Source organism: Pocillopora damicornis, chromosome 7, assembly GCF_964200805.1.
Source record: "Pocillopora damicornis chromosome 7, jaPocDami1.2, whole genome shotgun sequence".
NCBI lineage: Eukaryota > Metazoa > Cnidaria > Anthozoa > Scleractinia > Pocilloporidae > Pocillopora > Pocillopora damicornis.
Genome location: NC_142676.1, coordinates 17,043,270 through 17,063,681, shown reverse-complemented (window position 1 = coordinate 17,063,681; position 20,412 = coordinate 17,043,270). Strand labels below are relative to the sequence as shown.

The 20,412-nt window shown below is 37.8% G+C and overlaps 1 protein-coding gene and 1 pseudogene across 2 annotated transcripts; both read left to right on the top strand.

Annotated features, from left to right (window-relative positions):
* The first annotated feature begins 48 nt into the window (after nucleotides 1-48).
* Nucleotides 49-4,402, top strand: LOC149042871 (replication factor C subunit 1-like; annotated as a pseudogene). Its single transcript, XR_016188846.1, has 7 exons — nucleotides 49-57; nucleotides 473-667; nucleotides 1,295-1,575; nucleotides 1,936-2,115; nucleotides 2,599-2,767; nucleotides 3,566-3,644; nucleotides 4,360-4,402. The product of XR_016188846.1 is annotated as a replication factor C subunit 1-like (transcript).
* LOC113678040 (uncharacterized) lies at nucleotides 3,581-19,623 on the top strand. The gene is made up of 8 exons (XM_089213660.1): nucleotides 3,581-3,644; nucleotides 4,360-4,578; nucleotides 12,667-12,732; nucleotides 14,300-14,461; nucleotides 14,721-14,798; nucleotides 15,508-15,575; nucleotides 16,057-19,164; nucleotides 19,486-19,623. Exons 1-7 carry the CDS (start codon nucleotides 3,581-3,583, stop codon nucleotides 19,150-19,152), a joined length of 3,753 nt encoding a protein of 1,250 aa, XP_089069786.1. The 3' UTR covers nucleotides 19,153-19,164; nucleotides 19,486-19,623.
* Nucleotides 19,624-20,412: the final 789 nt, after the last annotated feature.

Here is a 20,412-nt window from a genome sequence, read left to right as displayed (position 1 = left end):
CAGGATGTACTACAGTTAACACATACCATGCCACAAAATTAATGGGTAATGACCAGTGTTTGAGTCATGCATTATTTAATCATATTCAAGAAACTTTGTGGATGGGGAGAGGAGATGTTGAAGAATGGTTTTGGCAAAAACAACAGCATGGGCCCCCCTTAAAGGGATAAGTCCTTTTGCTCCTAAGATATTGAAATCAACTGTCTTTACTGTCTGTCACACAAGTGTTATGAAAACATCTCTGAGAACGTGTTGTTCAAGCAATAAATATCCTCTTGTGTGAGGACTTTCTTTCTTCTAATATTATATTGCTGCCTGACTGTGAATTGGTATTGTTATGAGAAATTTGAAAATTGGTCACTCTTGAGAGTGCAAATTTTAAGCTTGATCCAGAGCTCAACCCACTTAATGATCATCCCTTAGTTCCTTGTAGAACAATCAATAATTTTTTATCCTTTTTCATTTCCCACAGAGATCTGACAAGTCTGAAGAAAATGAAGACTCCAAAATGAATAGAAAAGAAGAGTATAAGAATGGGAGAGAAAAAGAAGGAAGAGAAAATGGGAATGTCAACCATCAAACAACAGAGCAACCATCAAAGAAAAGAAAGGAAGACTTCTCAGAATCAAAGTCTGAGGTTAAAAAGCCTTCCCCTGAGAAGAAAAAAGTTTGTAAGCCTTTTGATTACCATGTATACTTTATTGTTACAGAATTAATCATTACTATTAATCCTTAATTGAACCTGCTACCCTGAATGGATTGGATCTGATATGATAGCATGTGTATGGTATGTTGTTTAGGCAACTTGTCATTAAGCACTTGAATAAGGTACTTGTAGATGAAACAGTAACATTTTATGACCAAATTTGGCTTTGTATAAGATCCAAAAGCTCACTCAAATTTGTTAACTGGTGGTACATGTTGTATATGTAAGCAGTGTCCTGCTATGACAGTAGATGGTTTTTACTCAGATGCACATTACTAACAATACTTGGAACAAAACATTACTTACAATACTAACACTACTAAAAATACTACCATTACTGTACCTGGAATTTATACAGAAACAGTAACAATAGTGACAAAACTTTTAGGTACATTCTTGGTGATTTTAACTTTGACAATCTGGGAAGATATTACCACTTTGTTTCCATTTTTCAAAGTAGCAGTGTCTTTCACTATCAACATTTCTTTTGGGACAACTCTTGCCTCAATTGGACAACTATTACCTGTTAGAATGTTTGATATACATATAACATATGTTCACTTCAAATTTTATCCATGGACTCTTCAGGAAGTACCAAAGACAACTCCTGCTAGCAAACTGGCTGTCAAAGCTGCCACAGTTCCAGAAACTCCAGTTAGAGATTCAAAACCAAGTCCAAAGAAAACTGTTACTCCGAAAAAGGATAAAAAGAAGTTAGTAAGGAAAGTCCAACCCAAGGAACACCAAAGGTGTCAAAATCAGAGGAAGTGGTTGAAGTTCCACCCTCATTGGAAAAGAAAAAATCTAGTTTCCGTAGTTTCATGGCAAGAGATGGTCCAAGGGCACTTGATTCAAAGGAAATCCCTCGGGTAGGTTTCAAAGACCAAGATCTGATTGCTAATTCTCTCCTCTAGCTGCTTCACATTTTTCTGTAAATAATGAGAATTTGTTGTTAGATCATTAATAACAACTACATGTACTTGATAAGTTTTAGTGTTCTCATTACCTGTTTGCTGGATAATCTATGGATATTCTAGAGAGAAGTTACATGTTAGGTGGGCAGATGCTGACACTGATCTGAAATGTTTATGGTGTATCTACAGAGTTTTTTACTTTTTTGTCATTTATAACTTTTCAGTTTGGACAGTATTAAGAGGCCTTCAAGGGAAGAGTCAATTATTTGTCTTCTCATTTTGAATTATGCATGCACTTGATAATTTAATTTTTAGGAAGCAGATGACTGTTTAGAGGGACTGACATTTGTTATTATGGGAATTTTGGAAAGTATTGAGAGAGAGGAGGCAGCAGATTTGATTCAAAGATATGGTGGAAAAGTTACCCACTCAGTGAGCAAGAAAAAGAGTTATATCATCATGGGATGGGATCCTGGGGAGAGTAAACTTTCCAAGGTACATTGTAATGTACAGCTCAAAAGAGGATAAAAAAAAAACTGTGAACATAAACATATAAGCTGCACCTTTTTCCCTAATTTTTATACCAAATCCAGGTGTGGCTTATAGCTAAAACACCTGGGAAACTTGCCACAAATTTGCATAAATTAACACAATTGATTGACAATAGTTAACTCTGTAGAGCAAACTAACAAGAACTGAAAAATTTACTTGGTAGAAATTTATCATTTTATTTTTGCTGTTGGCTTCTAAAAGAGTTTTTTTTCCATGAGCATAAACTTATATTTCGTGCTGTGGAGTTCATTAAATGTTTCTTTGTTAAGAGACCTTTTAAACTGGTTTAAGGTCGTATTTCCTTCCTTGAATACGTAGCTAATCATTACTTGGCAAGAAACCTATGGTTTCTTTGTTGTTGTTTTTGTTGTTTTTGTTGTTTCTTTTTTGTTTCTTTTTTTTTTTACTTTGGTGCTTATCTGTTAGGCTAAGCAATGGGGAACATCACAAATAGATGAAGATGGTCTGTTTGAGCTTGGAACAAAACCAGGCAACGAGACCAGCCATGAACCACCAAGTGTGGAGAAGAAGACAAAGAAGAAGAAGGAAGCTGAACCTTTGGAGTCTCTCAGCCAGGGAAAAGATCAGTTTGAAGGTGATTTGTCATGACTGAGTGAAAGATCTAGGTCATCTTCAACTACACAAACACCATCATCATCACCTGCAATGAAAGCTGAGTGTTTTAAACCTTTCCAACAATTAGCACAAGAGCATGACTTCACTGAAAATTTAATTCACACTTCAGCTGTATGTCTTAAATTATTTCCTGACCAGTAAGCATATTACATGTACTGTGTGATGATTACACTTAATGAATATAATTTCTCTTGTGTGCATTCAGGTACTGTACATGACTTTATGTTAAAATTACTGATAACATAAAAATACATGCATATGTATATGATATACATGTACCAGTAAAATGTTGTAGGAGCCACAGGCTATTGTGCAACTGATAACATAATTTGTTCTTCCTCATTTCCCTTCTTCCATCTACTTTCTTAATTCACAGTGTCACTCAGATTGTCTGTCTGTCTGTCTGCTCTTTTGTGTATGCTCGTTCTTCCAATTACTGTCTTTCTATCTGTCACTTATTCTCCTTGTTCTCCTCTGTCCAGTCACCCACCTGTCAGTTTTACCACTACTCTATATTCCACCTTTAGGTTCATCTGTTGGATCATTTTACTGTAGATACACCTGTAGACTTGTTTGTGTTAGTTAAATTGAGTTACAAGAAAGTACAGTTTTTTTGGTTTTTGTTGCTTTATTTTTTTAATCTACATAAGATTTTGACAGTAAAGGTAATTTTTTGTGTGTGTTTGCAAGAGAAGCAAATCTGTTATGGGTTGACAAATATCAACTTCATGTAGTGAAGCAGATTATTGGTCAGTAGGGTGATAAGAGCAAAATGAGAAAGCTGATGAACTGGCTGAGAGACTGGGAAAAGAATAGAAAGAAACCAGCCTCTAAATGTGAGTACACGTGTATTTGATTGTCAAGATGCTTTTCCCTCAAATACATGTGCATGTAACTTCTCTTCAGGCAAGTATGCAAACAGTTCAGGGAAACTGTCGGAGAAAGCAGATGAAAAAGTTTGGATTGTAACCAGATAGAGGAACCATTCTAGTGGGGGAGTAGCAATTTCTCTAGTCACCTGATGCTGCTGAAATTATTTTAAGCTTTGGCAAGATTAGTCCTCTGGCTCTTGTGCTGACTTTACCTTTGACCCTTTAACTCCCATAAGTGACCAAGAGAGGATTTCTCCTTACAATATCAATACAATATCGAGCAGGCAAGTTATGAGAATAAAAAAAAAACATTAATTAAGGGATTATTAGTTGATACAATACCAAATAATCCAAATCATAAGAATTTGATGGCAGACAGTAAGAAATACTAGGGAGCTCTTTGGAGTAAAAGGGTTCAGTACATGAACTTAACCTTAATATACAGATATTTTACAGAAGACCTTAAATTGAGTTGTGATGCAAATGTTGCCTAGCTGTAGGCTGAATGCCTTTCACACTGAATCCAAATTGTTTCTTAATTCCCACATTCAGAGATACATTTTTTAAAGAGCTGTAACTCATGGACTTTGATGAATTTATTTCACTCGACAGTCACTTATACATGTAGTTAGTATGTTAGTAATGGAATCACAATTGTAAGCAATTATATTTTGTACAGCTTCCTTTTTCAACAAAGACCAAGATGGGTCGTCCTCTAAGGCAGCTCTTCTGTCCGGTATCCCAGGAGTTGGTAAAACCACATCAGCGACACTGGTTTGTGAAGAGCTTGCTTTTATGTACATTAAAGTGAATGCCAGTGACACATGGAGCAAAAAGACCTTGGAAGAACACATTTCTCAGTCACTGAATGATAAAACCATGGATGGCCTTCTGACAGGTTGTCAAATTTCTGTAAGATTTGGAATGACTTTGATATTATTAAAAATGCTTCATTCATTCTCCTGTCTTACTAATTTAAAAGTGATTTTCCACTGTTGTTAATTTATTATAATCAACTGAGTTGGTAACGTAAATTGACCACCGAAAAGAATTTTAAAGCTGAGTTTAGCACTTCATATTGCTGCCTACGCCTGGCTTATAAGGTAATATGAAATTTAATCATTAATGATTATCAATATATGCATTACTGGTACCTGGAAAAGCTCGCATTTCAGTTGGTACTTGAAATCATTAAAATTTACCGGACTTTTCTTTGCCAATGATGATAAGAACAGCCAGGGTTATTTAGCACGTTAGTGAGATCTTTAAAATATTGTGCAAATTGCTAAACTAAGGAAGGTTTTGTGGTAAATTCAGGACGGTATGAGACTATATCACACGATGAGAGGCTTATACTTTTTTATAGTTGATTGAACGGAAATGCCGGCCATAGGCTTTGGTACTAAGTAATGAATTGCCTTTTGTACTTTTAAAGCATTGACAACAGATCAAATAAAATATGAAAGTTCGGCGATGTAATATCAAAGTGCTTTTTACATCAATCTGTATTTTTTTTGCTTCTTTTGTATTATTATTATTATTATTATTATTATTATTATTAATATTATTATTATTTTTGTTATTATTATTATTATTATTATTATTATTATTATTATTATTCTGTTTTGAACATCAACGCCATTTCAGTAATATATTTCAACGCAGCTCACATTAAAGTGTTGGGATGTCATCTCTGTGCCAGTTTGGATCGTTATGGATGGGAATGTTTAATTTGTTGACAAAAAATAAGCTAAATGAAAGCTTTAATCCACCGCACCACCTTTCTTTTTTTTTTCCTCTAATTCTATACCTCCTCCAATTTCCATCCTACTATTATAATAGTAGTAGCCAGGAGAAATTGGGAAGTTTAAATACCTTTGTATTTTTTATAATTTTCTACCACGTTTTGGAATTTTTTTCGATTGAGCAAACTAATAAAAACTCACTACTATTTGTATTCCAAGAGACGGAAATTTCCCAATTTTCGAGAATTCTACGTTATTCGGCCGAAGAAAGTCAGATTTCATTTTTCCTTGTATTTTTAGTCGTATTCGCTATACAGTAACTTTTTGCTCAATTTGGCCTCGTGTCATTTCTTTTCACTCACCCGTCGAATTACGGCACTATTGGTCAACTTTTCCTATTTATAGGCCGACAAATCACCTGCATCTTTAATAAGAAAATTTCCTTCACTATGCTTTCAGTATGTGTGTTTCTCATTCTCCCCAGTCCTTTCAAGACCTTTCGTATAGCAATCCAGCGACCTTCGATCAACCTAAGCAGGCGATGGTTTAACGACCACCACATCAGCAAAAAAAAAAAAATAAATAAATTGAAAAAATAGCATGTTTATGTCATTGTGCTGTACTCTGGATTAATGAAAATGAAAAGTTAGAAAATGTAATATGAGGCCCTGTCCAAACTTGGCGTATAAATTGTGAAACAGAATAGCTACAAAATAGAATCATGCATCACGAAATAAACAGTGATACACGATTTTTAGTTTCGAGTTCGATGAGCTCATATTCAGCTTCTTCAATACTGCTGGTGTTAACAAGTGCACCGTTTTTTTACACACTTGTGGGGCAAATCACATTATCACAGGAGTTAAGGTGAGGACAGAATGTGTTAATAGTGACCTAATGCAGTGAATGAGATAAACGGGTATTGACTAAAGATACAAATAGAAACAATTTGAGACATGAGACACTAGAATGAAAGAAATGTCGATCTTATTTACTCGTCACGAACGCAGGATCGAATCTTAAACCGTCAGGTTTTACGATTTGAAGTTTTCACATATAGCTATGGATTTCTCGTTCATGAGCCATGACATACAGTGGATATATAAAGGATCATCCTGCACACTGCCTAGATCATCAATGTCGAAAGTTTCATGTCTTAAAATACGTAATGATAAAAAGAAAATTCCAAGCTCTTTCGTGACAGAGGAAAAAATCATTTTTAACCAACGACCGAAAAAGGAAACCCTATCCGTCAGATCAGGTTAAACGACAGATTAAATATCAATGCTGACATGTAAATAAACATACCAGACCTTGAGGAGGCTTATTTATCTTCCCATGAGGGATTTACGAAGCTGAGGCATTTCTGATTCCAGTATCAAGTGCGTCACATGTCTGTAGGAACTATTATACAATTATTTATGGCCTCGCTTACTGCATCCAAACTCAGGAGACAGTTCTTGAGCTCAAAGAGACAGAGAGCTAGGGCCTCAGATTTCCCCTCCAACTTAAAGACAACTGGTTCAGTAACAATTTTTTCATAAAATTCCTGCAAGATACATTGAGGGTTTCTGCACACAAAGATGCATGGAGTACATAGATTTAAAAAATTTTGAATATCTTCCTCGGATATTTCTTTAGGAGGAGTACTTATGGTATTCGCTTTAATTCTTTAGAGCACGCGAAACGATTTAAATATGCTTTTCTCTAGGTACAACGAGAAGTCAAGTATTTTTCTTGGAAAAGAACTTTATTGGAGTTAAATTAATTGCAAGTACCCTTCAGGTGAGGAAAGCTAATGAAGAAATATGTAGCATATTATAATCGAAAGACATGAAAATTGGAAAAAAATATACGTAAAGAATACATATTATTGATGTGATTTCTTTAGCTTTGTATATCTCCCTCCGGTGATGAATATGTGCAACTTGTTATTACAAAGTATACGTAGATATCAACGCAACAACCAGCGAAAAAATTAGTGTTCGTTGAGAGCAGAGAAAGTTATGTAACACTAAATCTTCTTTACATGTGAGAGAAAGCCAGTGAATGAAAACAACTGGGGGATGGATACCCATTTCAACTTGTTCGGGACTTGACTACATACGAACAAACCCATCTTGATTTTGTGAATCAGCATCGTTTTCATATTAGGAAGGAACAGATTTTATTATTCAAAAACTGATTGTATCGGGATGAGATTCAGAGCGCAAATGAATTTCACTGAATACTTACGCTTTTGACTGCAAAAATATTTAGTGCAGAATTGGCGAGAGTTGTTTACAGTAAAAAAAAAAGTTCACCGTTATTATTTTTAGAAACGTTGTCACGGAGTGAGTGGAAAATGAAAATTTGAGAGAACTGTAACACTATAGGGAAGATGACTAAAAACAAATGTTTATCCCATAAAATACGCTGATTGGTATCGCTAATCAGCTGCTGGACGTCACCCGCTTTTCGCGCCACTTTATTAGGTTGGTGAATGAATGGCAAATTCTCAGTCCTTAATAAAGTCGCCTTTCAAGTTGTCTGTAAATGCCTATGGTGTTTATATAATAAACAAAATAATACATGGCTGCTTGTAGATATGGGAGTACTATTCTCGATATCTCACGAGAGAGCGTATTGAACGAGGGATATATCGAGTTGATAACTTGAAGAGAAATTGCATTGGTACAATATAACTCACGGTGTGAATTCATCCTTATCGATTCAGTTATGGCAGAATGTAACATTTCCTGCTCTGAAGAGAAAAGGGATTTTGCGGATTGCGAGTATTTTGCACTTAAAGAGAAAGAGCTGCATTAAATTACAAACTGAATCAATTAATAGTCAGGCAGAAACATGTAAACAAATAATAATCATACAAGAATAAAACAAACAAAAAACAAGCACAATAACTAAGAAGAACAGCAATTCTGATCACGAAACTGGGAATTAGACGAGGATAGATCTTTTAAACTCGTGAATATGTAACCTTCATTTTTTTATCAAAATTGTTGTAAAGCAAAATATTATTCTTAATATTTTCAGGCATGTAGAATTAACAAATGACATCATTTGGAGAACAGAGGGATTCAGAGGACGACAGTTTAACAGGTACAAACCAATTTTCATTCTGCAACTGATTAGAGCTGTAGAGCTAATGTTATTTACCATGAAAGATCGTAATCTTAACTTTCTTGCGGTTGACAACAATTAAGTTTAATTTCAGTCGAATTTTCTCGGGTTATTGTTGTCAGACGTAAAAATATTTCCCTTGCGTACAATTATAAATTTCATTGGTTTCTCTCATTTGCCTCGTGGTTAAATAGTTTGCGCGCGATGCAATTTCCTAAAGCCTTAAACTCCTAGAAGTGATATAACGTGTAACTTATCCCTGTAATATCAATACATTATCCAGCAAACAGGTAATAAGAATACTCAAAGTTTTATCAGGTAGAATTCGCTATCTTTGAACTAACACCAAATCTCCGAACCTAATTTGAAAGGAAACATGTAGCAGCTGGAGGGGAGAATTAACAATTAGATCAAGGGAGTTAAAGGTTTAACTGTGCGTGACATTATGCGGCAGAAGCGCGTGATGATCATGTGACAAAGCTAGATAACGTGCTCTACATAACTATAGATCGTTTTCACGTGACGTCACAGAAATAATTTCCGCCATGATGGTGCACATCCGAGTCACGTGTTTCAGTAAGAAATATATGCAAACAGAGTCCAAAGTTATAATTCTTCTCAGTTCACAGTCGAAAATTATGGCTTCCGAGGAAAAAAAAAATTCTTCGTCTGATCCTGACAATGTTGTTCAAATTCCACTGTCTGATTGATTACGCTAAAAAGCTGGATGGGAAAGTCAGAGAGCGCTACGTTAAGAAAATCTCGACGATTGGAATCGATCCTGCCTTGATAGAGGGGAAGCACTTCGAACCTGACTGTCTTCCGCCGGTTGAATCGACAGATTTACTCTGTTATTTGGTTCTTGAGACCAGCTTTTACACGCAAAAGCAATTTAAAGCCTTTCGCAGTCTGGAAGCTTACAATCAAATGGTTTCGGGGTTTGTTTACAACGTGCAAGGGCATATGGTCGCAAGCAAGTTTGTCGTGTTGGCGAAAGTGCGGCACTCTCAGCGGATGAACGAGGCCTTGATTCCAATCTGGATCATTACCGAGAAAGATGGAACAATAAACTGCGCGCATGGTCTTGGATACAACAAACACCAAGCCAACAGTCACGCACATGACAACAAACACCAAGCCAACAGTCACGCACATCACATCACATCATGCTCTGGCCATGAGATTGGACGGTCTATTGATGAAGACCTCAAAGCAGTCAATAATTACTGTAGTTTTGTTGCCAAAGGCAACTTGAAAGCATTGAGGCATGGTCTGCCATAAGTCCTCACGCTCTGGCCACCTTATGAGAAAGGCTAATCTAGCATCAAGAACGACCATCCATGCAGAGAATGTCCTTGAAACTGTTGCAATGGAAATACCAAAGCGGTAAGCAAGATCCTGCATTGGCATGTTCAGTTTAAGTTTCATTAAAGTGAGAACAAATTCTTGAAACTGTGACAAAGTTGGCGACTTTCTTACAACGAATTTCGAAACATACGGTAAAACTGTTTGCAGGACATCATAAGCAGGCAATCCAGTGTAAAATCTCACCTTCTCGTTGTCATTTGCGAAGTAAGCCTCATCGAATGGTGGTTTGGCAGTCGAGATGTGAAATAAATAATCGAACTCCTCAGTTTGAGTAGCTGTTCCTGTTTCAGTTTCCACTTCCATCGCTGAGTCCAAATTGAAAGAAATGACTCGTCCGTGCTCCAAAATGCTGTCCATGAGGTCTTTTCGGCTGAATGGCAGAAATCCATTTTTTCGCCTTTCCTCGCAAAGAATTCTTATTTCGTCGCCTTGATTCGTACAAACTGAAGGAATTATTGCCATATAAACTCCTTTATCACGAACAGTTCGGGTTCCACAGCCAAAAATCGCACACAAAACCTTTTTTTAGAGCTCACGCGATACGAGTTCACTGTTTACATGTGCACCAATATGGCGGCCAATTGTAAAGTGGTCACGTGACTGAAAACGATCTATAGCTCTCGTCAATATCAAAACCAGCTATTATCTCCCGACAACAAACGAAGTTTGAAACAAAGCTCGAGGTTGAAGAAAAATATACAAAATGCCTACGTTTCTTTTGATATCGTAACACTCGCGATATATAGTAATAATAACGGTTATATGGTTGTCGGTGAGATACCAGAATTTGTTCAGTTTCCAAAACGTGACATCTCCACCGCACGCTGTAAGCGTACCATTTATATCTTCATATATAAAGGCATAAATGTCGTCATGATAACCGGATGTATAAACATAACAGTTTTACTTTCCATGTAGGCTGGTTTTTTTTTTAATTGTTTTTTTTTTTTCATCTAAAGCTGAATTAAATTCTTTTTGAAGGAAATAGTTTTTGTAATGAGAAATTGTTGTATTACAATTTCCGAAATTGAAGTGGTTTTCCGGCGGGCTGACTTTCGGTGCAGTGGATCTCTGTATTCGATGCTCCTTTATGAAAATTGTATTGGATTCAAATTTTCAATCAATATCTTTTGAACAAAAAGGATGATACATGTCCACTACGTATCCACAAGGTGGTTAGTAGTATCATTTCTAACTGGTTATCTGTCAGAGTTCGGTTTTAGTAGATATACCTTTTCGCGCAATGACGGACTAAATGGGCACAGTGTTTGAGTGTTTACATCGTGCGCTGGAAGATAAAACTGTGAGCTCAGTAAATGCTGATATTGAAGCAGAATCCTGTTCTGTAGGGCAAGACCACCTCAGCAGCTCCACGAAAATTTCCTAAATTTCCCAATCACTACTATATTGCCGAAGATTCTCTTTTGATCAGCGATTCGTTCACAAATAAATTTAAAGTTCTCTTTTGCTTTGCGATATCGAAATTTTTTTTTAGTTTCATTTCGCTTTCAATCTACTTCCTCCGCCAAGTGCTCATTTGGCTTGGCAGTGAATTCATTCGATGGCCTACAAGATTAAGCTATGCAGAAGTCTGCGTGTTGTGCTTGGCTTTCAATTTGATGTAGATAAAGTTTCTTTAAACAAGAGTTTTGATAAAAAGGTAGTTCCCAGTGCCATCTGCTCCAGTCTCTCAGAATAATCTCGTATTCAGTGCCTTTGTTGAATTCGAAATGAAAAAATCGGGTCCTTCCCCACAATAATTCGGTAAAGGGCCAGCTACTTCCAGTTATTCAAAATTTCCTGGCTCCTTCAAAAGAAAAAAAAAAAAAATTAATGGAATATTTTATTTACTATAACTTATGAATTTGTTAAAGAACCTTTGTCCAGCAATTTTCGATAGCTTTGAGGGAAATTTTACACATGCACTTTGTAGAAGAATAGAGATCTTACACTCGCTGCCACGGGTCGATAAACGTGTTTCGTTACGCAATAGGCTCGCGGGGTGTTGGTAGAATTCGTGACGGTTACGTAAACCTTCGAAGGTGTTTCGGGCTTGAATAAGTTTTGCGAATTCTCCCAACCCCACACGCGATAAAATGAAGAAATGAGAGAAAGAGTCTTTTATTGCATAACATTTTATCTGTGTTTATCCATGCCTACCGGGTACAATTAGGTTGTTTATTGCAACTCACGCATTTTAATGAGGGACAGCCTTGAACGACATTTCATTAGAAAAGACTAAAAAACAAACAAGCAAACAAACAAACGAATGAAAAAAACAAACATGACACAACCCGCTGAACTTGACTGGAGCTGTCACGCAATCACTATAGCGTGACGGAGGAAACTTTGAGATTCTCATTCATCCTCTATGATTAAGTATAAAACGTTTTCTTCAGGTTACTTTCATTTGAGTCTCCTCATTTTTATTTTTAACGATGTAGCACAGTGCAATCGATTCAATTTTATTTCTAGCTATGGCAGAAAGCATCCTCCCAACAACGGGAGAAGAACTGGAGGTGAAAAATGAGTTTCCAGCTACAGGTAAGAAAAGGCAACAAGGAAAGACTTCTTTATGGTAATTATGTACTGTTTGTTGATTAAGTACACCCTAATTCTGGTGTACAATTTTTTGATCACTTCGACTTGAAGGTTTTAGGAATCCACTAAATACGCCAGTATAAGAACGCTAGTTGTACTCGCACATAGTTGTGATCACTAACAAAGTTGAAATATCTTCACGGTAATTTCAGCGACAGAGGAAAGTCAAGTTACGTCAAGTGACGCTGAACTGGGTGTAGACGATGACCTTTTAAGAGGTGAGAAAAGAGTTTTTGAAAGAAGTCCCAGCGGTGAAGTTTTTTTCACATTTACATCAAAATTTACACATTTATATCAAAACGTTCTGTGAATAAGGTTTTGAAACAGTAAAAGATTGTTTCTTCAAATTTCAGACTTTGTTACCGGTAAAATAAAAAACAAAGGAAAAAACAAGTCGTTGCTCGGTCAGATCGAGCAAAATGCTTAGACATCATCAGTTATTCATAAGCATTAAAGCGACAGATTTGAAGGCGACTTAGCTTTGAAGAGCTCTAAATTAAAGAAGAATGGGCCAAAATTAGCCTACTGGGCTTTGTAAAAACCCAGTTTTTTTAGTTTCAGAAGTGCTTACTTGTAAATCAACACACAGTGTTTTGGAGATTAACGATGTATCTACAGTTTGCACCTAAAATGGAAGTTCTTTTGCACTTGAAAATATTGTAAATTTGGTCATTTTTATTATGAAAGTCAAATTCGGCAAGAGAGAACTGTTGGTATCCGTAGACCCGTCAAAGTGGAGTTTTGAAAAATTTTGCAAACAGACAACTTTTTGAGGCCGCCAAAAGGAAAGTATTTGCGCTAACACATTTTTGTCCCTTATTGTTCAGTACATGTTTGGCAGAAATTTTACGTAATTTGAGAATTCTACATAGAAGAGGAGGCATTTTGTCTCGGCCGTATCGCCTGTTTCGCGCCTCTTTAGACAGTTATGTCAACACCAGGCCTACGCTGTAAACCACCAGCCAACAAAATGTGGAACCGCTGACTTTCGCAACAGGCAAAATGGCACTTCGCGGGAAAGTGATACTTTCCCAATCGAATTTCTCCAGTTAGCCTCTTCGAGTATGTTCTCAATAGACAATTAAAGAAAAAAAGACAAAGAAAAACTTTTTTTCTAGCGCACTTTTCTCAACGCTGGTAAAACCACGAATTCTTGTCACTCTCAGACTCTCAGTACGATGTTTTTTTTTTCGTTACCAGAACATTCCCAAGTTTTAACCTTTTTCGGTCCTGGCTTTGCCTTGCTTTTGCAGTAACTTATGGGGTTTGAAATTCTAACATGAAATTTTGGAAAACGTAACCCAGATGTAAAAGGGTCATTGGAAAGTCTCTCGACCTAAATGTAAACCGATCAGACTTGATGTGGTTATAGCCAAGCTACAGCTAAAACTCCAATTAGTTTGTGTATTTTAAAGAACACAAAATGCACAGATAAACTCTCCTGAAGGGCGATTGTAAACAAAGTTGAGTTAAGATAGGATCTTCCGGTGAAACTTGTGATATTTTGGAAAACGTAAGCCAGGTGTAAAAGGAGTTTGGAAAGCCTCTCGACCTAAATGTAAATCGATAAAGTTGTGGTAATAGCCAAGCTACAGCCCAGATTCCCAGCAGCTTTCACACAAACAAAATGTACAGATATTAAACTTTTCTGGTTGTTTTTTCTCATAGCTCTAAGCTCCTTTAACCTAAAAGTTCATTTGGATATATAAAGTTGGCATCATCCGTCATCTCAAGGGTCGTATCACTCATTACTAAATTATTAACACTAAAACGTTGTGTTTTCAGAAATAGCGAAAGTATTTCTGGAAAAAGGTAACAAAGAATACAAACAAGGAGAAGCTAATGACGCAATAAACTCCTACACGGAAGGACTCCAAGTGAACTGCAAAGATAAACGGCTGAACGCCAAGCTTTACAGCAACAGGGCAACAGCTCATTTCCGTTTAGGTAACAATTTCATATGTAAACATAAAAATCTGTCGCGCAGCGTTACAAGATAACGGAATACACAATCTGCATCAAGAAAAGGAAAAATTGAGCAAATGTAGAAAAGTAGCGTAAAAACATAAATCGCCCTGTGGTGGATGAAAATTAAGCAAAGGGATGATCCTCGTTTCATTTTAAGTAATTGTAATTTTTTAAGGCTTCTTTGTTGCAATTCCATATGATGACCACTTTTTTAAGCCTTATTTCCTGAATCTCATAGCAAACTACGTGGAATGTCTCGATGATGCAACAGTTGCCGTTCAATTGGAACCCACTTTAATCAAGGCTATTAAGAAAGGTGGGTTTTTCAGACATAATCCATCAACATTCTATTCTCTGATTTCGTGAAAAGAAGATTGTGTGGTGTGTGGCAGGTAACTGCAACCCAAGTGTCAATTGTATCTGGTGTGTCGATGTCTGTGATGAGGGTAAAAAGGATAAGAAAATGTCAATAAGCTCTCAAATACCGCCGCCTGTTTAGTTCACGTTGTAGAGCGTCGGAGGTCGAGGGTTCAAGCCCTAGACCAGACCATCTCCCTGAGTCTTAAAATATCTTAGGACAATGTGCTGCCGCCTAGGCTGTGACATCTGCAAATGGTTTGATATTCTAGTCCCGGATAAGAACGGAAAACCGTAAGCCTTGTTTCTTGCATCTTCTCTGTAACTCAAGGAGGCACCTGAAAAATTCCCTTTCAAAAGTTGTAAACCACTCAATGCAGTTTACGCGAAAACTTCCCCGAAAAGTGCTGAAAAGCGCATAATAGCACATTAAAATGAAGAATGCGCGAGATACATTTATCGTTATCATCATCAATTGAAGCTTAATTGGTAGCTGCTTTTCATTAGCTCCTTATTGTTTATTTTCAGTTCTTTCACAAGTTCACATTTCCTTCATTATCACAATTTTTGTTCCCGGCTAAATGGGAAATTAAGTCCATTTTATCAGTACGTTTATACTTTAACAGTGATGAGTTACTTCATACCACCAACTATTCTCTCCTTTTCAGGAGCCAGAGCTTGTGTCGAACTTTGCTTGTATAAAGAAGCAAGGAGCTGGTTGCATATGGGATTTTCCGTATCCTTTAACGAATGTTTCAAGCGTGATACAAGATGCAATGCGAGTAATATTTCAAGGGAAATCAATACTTTCCGGAGAGATTCTTCAGCACATAATGGAAACAATGTTCTCTTATACTGCACTGAGCAGTTTAAAGAAGCTAAAATATTCTTAAAAAGTTCTCTCGACTATTCCACGAAACTTTACTCAAAAGAAGAGGCCATATCAATTAATTCCCAGAGTTTGGGCTGAATACCCCTCATTTTTGCCCTCAGACGAGCATCACCATGACGACCGAACCTAAACCAATAAATGCGCTTCAGAGCAAGTTAAAACTCTCCACTAACTTAAAATCAAATCTCTGAAAAAGACCCACGTTCGGATTATCATTCCAGTTTTAAGGTTCTGTTTAATACTCTCACTGTTTTTGTAAAATACACATTTCCACTTCATTTTCGCAAATCTCCTCATGATTAATCGACCCTTGACACCTTTTAAGATTGAAAATGACAACAAACGTCTGCTTCAATTACTAAGGAAAACTAATGCTGAACTAACAGTCATAACAGACAGTTCTTCCAATCTCGGCAACGCTTATCAAGGTCTAGGACAGTTCAAAACAGCCATCCAGCACCATCAACGTCATCTAGAAATTGCTAAAGAAATGGGAGACAAGGCCGGAGAGGGGAGAAGTTATGGCAATCTCGGCAACGCTTATCAAAGCCTAAGACAGTTCAAAACAGCCATCCAGTACCATCATCGTCATCTAGAAATTGCTAAAGAAGTGGGAGACAAGGCCGGAGAGGTAAGAAGTTACTGCAATCTCGGCAACGCTTATCAAGGTCTAGGACAGTTCAAAACAGCCATCCAGTACCATCAACGTCATCTAGAAATTGCTAAAGAAGTAGGAGACAAGGCCGGAGAGGGAATCAGTTATGGCAATCTCGGCAACGCTTATCAAGGTCTAGGACAGTTGAAAACAGCCATCCAGTACCATCAACGTGATCTAGAAATTGCTAAAGAAGTGGGAGACAAGGCCAGAGAGGGAATCAGTTATGGCAATCTCGGCAACGCTTATCAAGGTCTAGGACAGTTCAAAACAGCCATCCAGTATCATCAACGTGATCTAGAAATTGCTAAAGAAGTGCGAGACAAGGCCAGAGAGGGAATCAGTTATGGCAATCTCGGCAACGCTTATCAAGGTCTAGGACAGTTCAAAACAGCCATCCAGTACCATCAACGTCATCTAGAAATTGCTAAAGAAGTGGGAGACAAGGCCGGAGAGGGAATCAGTTATGGCAATCTCAGCAACGCTTATCAAGGTCTAGGACAGTTCAAAACAGCCATCCAGTACCATCAACGTCATCTAGAAATTGCTAAAGAAGTGGGAGACAAGGCCGGAGAGGGAAAAAGTTATGGCAATCTCGGCAATGCTTCTCAAGGTCTAGGACAGTTCAAAACAGCCATCCAGTACCATCAACGTCATCTAGAAATTGCTAAAGAAGTAGGAGACAAGGCCGGAGAGGGAAGAAGTTATGGCAGTCTCGGCAACGCTTACCAAGGTCTAGGACAGTTCAAAACAGCCATCCAGTACCATCAACGTCATCTAGAAATTGCTAAAGAAGTGGGAGACAAGGCCGGAGAGGGAAGAAGTTACTGCAATCTCGGCAACGCTTATCAAGGTCTAGGACAGTTCAAAACAGCCATCCAGTACCATCAACGTCATCTAGAAATTGCTAAAGAAGTGGGAGACAAGGCCGGAGAGGGAAGAAGTTATGGCAATCTCGGCAACGCTTATCGAGGTCTAGGACAGTTCAAAACAGCCATCCAGTACCATCAACGTCATCTAGAAATTGCTAAAGAAGTGGGAGACAAGGCCAGAGAGGGAAGAAGTTATGGCAATCTCGGCAACGCTTATATAGGTCTACGACAGTTCAAAACAGCCCTCCAGTACCATCAACGTCATTTAGAAATTGCTAAAGAAGTGGGAGACAAGGACGGAGAGGGAAAAAGCTATTGCTCTCTCGGCAGTAGTCATAGGGCTCAAGGAGAGTTGAAAACAGCTTTTGAGTGTTTTCAACGTCACCTAGAAATATCCAAAGATGTGGAAGATAAGACTGGAGAGGCGTGCTCACTGTGTTCCCTTGGAATCAGTTTTGAGTGCCAAGGAAATCTTATGATGGCCTTTGACTGTTATTATTCGAGTGTAGAATTGTATGAATATATCAGGGCCAGTCTTCAACTCAACGATCAGTGGAAGATTTGTTATCGTAATCTGTACCAAGAAGCATACAAAGGTTTGTGGCGTATAAATCTCAGGCGAGGTCAAGTTGTGAAGGCTCTTCTTGGCACAGAGAAAGGACGTGCTCAAGCTCTGAGAGATCTCATGGTCACAAAATATCAACCTGGAGATTCTTTAACGCCAAGCGCATCCCGCATTTCTCTGAGGTGGGTTCCATTGAGCACAGTTTTCATAGCTATTAATGGACCATGCGTTTACTTCTGGGTTTGCCTCGGCGAAAATAATATCCAGATGAGAGAAGTACACGTGAACAAATACAAGTATGAGGATGAATTGAAAGTTTTCATTCAGGTACTGAACAAAACTGCTCTTAAGGAGATCAGTAAAAGAGATACTGTAACCATCGAAAATCCTCCGCTTGACTCGCCGACAGAAGAGGAAGTGGCCAATGATGTGATCCGAGTTGATGTGAGGCACTCCCAATCCAGCGCTTTAAAGAAGCTGCATGACATCATCGTTACTCCTATTGCTGACCTGATCAAAGGCAACGACGAGATCACGTTCGTTCCTGAGGGGCCATTTTGCCTTGTACCTTATGCAGCGTTGCAGGACTCCAACTCATCATATCTAAGTGACTCTTTCAGAATTCGTGTGCTTCCCTCTCTGACGACCTTGCAACTAATTCATGATTGTCCAGCTGACTTTCACATGAAGACTGGTGCATTGCTTGTCGGCGACCCATGTTTCAAAAATATCATCTATGAGGAAAGACTTTTGGTGCAACTTCCAGGAGCAAGGAAAGAAGTGGAGATGATCGGACGTATGCTCAATGTCTCCCATCTCACTGGAGAAATGGCAACAAAAGATGAAGTGTTAAAACGAATATCATCAGTGGCCTTAGTTCACATAGCAGCCCACGGTAAAATGGAAACTGGAGAAGTTATCCTGGCACCAAACACCACAAGAGATAACCCTCAGCCGCAAGAGAAAGACTATCTACTGACAATGAAAGATGTCATGGAAACTGGGTTGCGAGCACGTCTGGTTGTCCTTAGCTGCTGTTACACTGCTCGTGGGGAGGTCATGGCCGAGGGTGTGGTCGGCATGGCGCGTGCACTTTTGAGTGCCGGTGCCAGATCTGTTGTGGTAACCTTGTGGGCCATTGGCGACGAGGGAACCGTGGAGTTCATGAGTTTCTTCTACCATGCACTTGCCAAAGGCCAGAAGGCAAGTGAAGCTCTCAATCAGGCCATGAAGTGTATGAGAGAAATGGAAAAGTTCAAGGAGGTGATTTACTGGGCACCATTTGTACTCATTGGTGACGACGTCAGCCTGGATTTCAAGGAGATTTAGAGGCTGCAGCAAGTAATAATTCTGTTGATACATTCTATTCAATACAAAGTTACATTTAAGCATAATATTTGCTCCTATGTGAGCAGTGATACTTGCGTGTTATTTTCCTTTCATTTGGGTTACGAATTCAGTTTTCTCTCCGCAAACTGATATGTAGTACAGTCAAGTGGACACATTTACGATGATAACATTCTTTTTTGGAAACACGATAGGAGTAAAATAGCAAATTTCTTTTAAAACAATCCTGTTGTGCAATGTATCGTTTCATGTGCTAAGAAATATTTCATGGCAACTCAACTATCCTCCCTAAACTTAGATTCTTTTATTTTTCAGTTAAGGCAGTGAGCATTGGAATCCCAGGAAGTTTTCGGATACCTACAAATGCTGATATTTGGACCAGAAACCAGTAAGCTACCGGTGAAAACTTTGTCAAGAGTCTTCTTTTCAAAGCAGGAAGAACAAAAAGACGGCGAGAGTCAAGTTTAACAAGAGAACAGATTTCCATTGATTCAAGAGTTGCCTTTTTGCTTGTCTGAACTGCTTTTACGAGCTCAATCTTTGATATCCTTTTTAAACTACTGTTTGTTTGTTTGTTTCTTTTTTCATATGATGTCTTAAAATTATCATGACCAGCTGTGTGAGAAGTTATTTTTAATCTAAATATTTTGTACTGAGAGGATTTGGGCGTGACATTTACGTCGAAGTTGAAACGTCTTGAAAACGTTTTCCAGAGTTTTTTTTACAGAGTTTTTTCTCAATCAGTTTAGTCTAATGATTTATATAAAGCTATTACAGCCATGGGCGTGTGTAGAGAATTTCCATTGGAATTGGAGAATAATCAGTTGTCCGATTGCTCGATTATCTTAGTCTATGTCAGATGGAAATTGTGATGAACTTTTCGAGGATTTATGCTCAGTCAATGGTACTTAAAGTTAGTTTCTACTGATCAGAATTCGGTTTATCTGGACTTAAAATGACAGATTTTGGCCGTAATGGCAAGGGTTTAGACTTGGTATTAGTTAGTTTTCTGACATTTCTCTCTTAATTTTGAATGCAATAAATTGTGTAATTATTTACAAGCAGAACGATGCATTTTAAGTATATTGTTTATACTAAACTAAAGGCAAAAAGAGAAGTTTTACTTTATAATTTTAGTTATGGCTTACAAAGAATCGGTGGAAGCTCAGAACGAGCTAGAAAGTTGGAGCCAAATGATTTTATCTACTTTCTCCGACTAGATTGTTTACTTACAATCTAAGT

What these genes read in the sequence shown, in the direction of transcription:
- LOC113678040 (XM_089213660.1), top strand. Translation starts at nt 3,581, where the DNA reads ATGAGAAAGCTGATGAACTGGCTGAGAGACTGGGAAAAGAATAGAAAG. An exon ending in CATGGATGGCCTTCTGACAG is followed by an intron (nt 4,579 to 12,666) that starts GTTGTCAAATTT and finishes CGGTAATTTCAG; the next exon opens with CGACAGAGGAAAGTCAAGTT. An exon ending in GGTTGCATATGGGATTTTCC is followed by an intron (nt 15,576 to 16,056) that starts GTATCCTTTAAC and finishes ACACCTTTTAAG; the next exon opens with ATTGAAAATGACAACAAACG.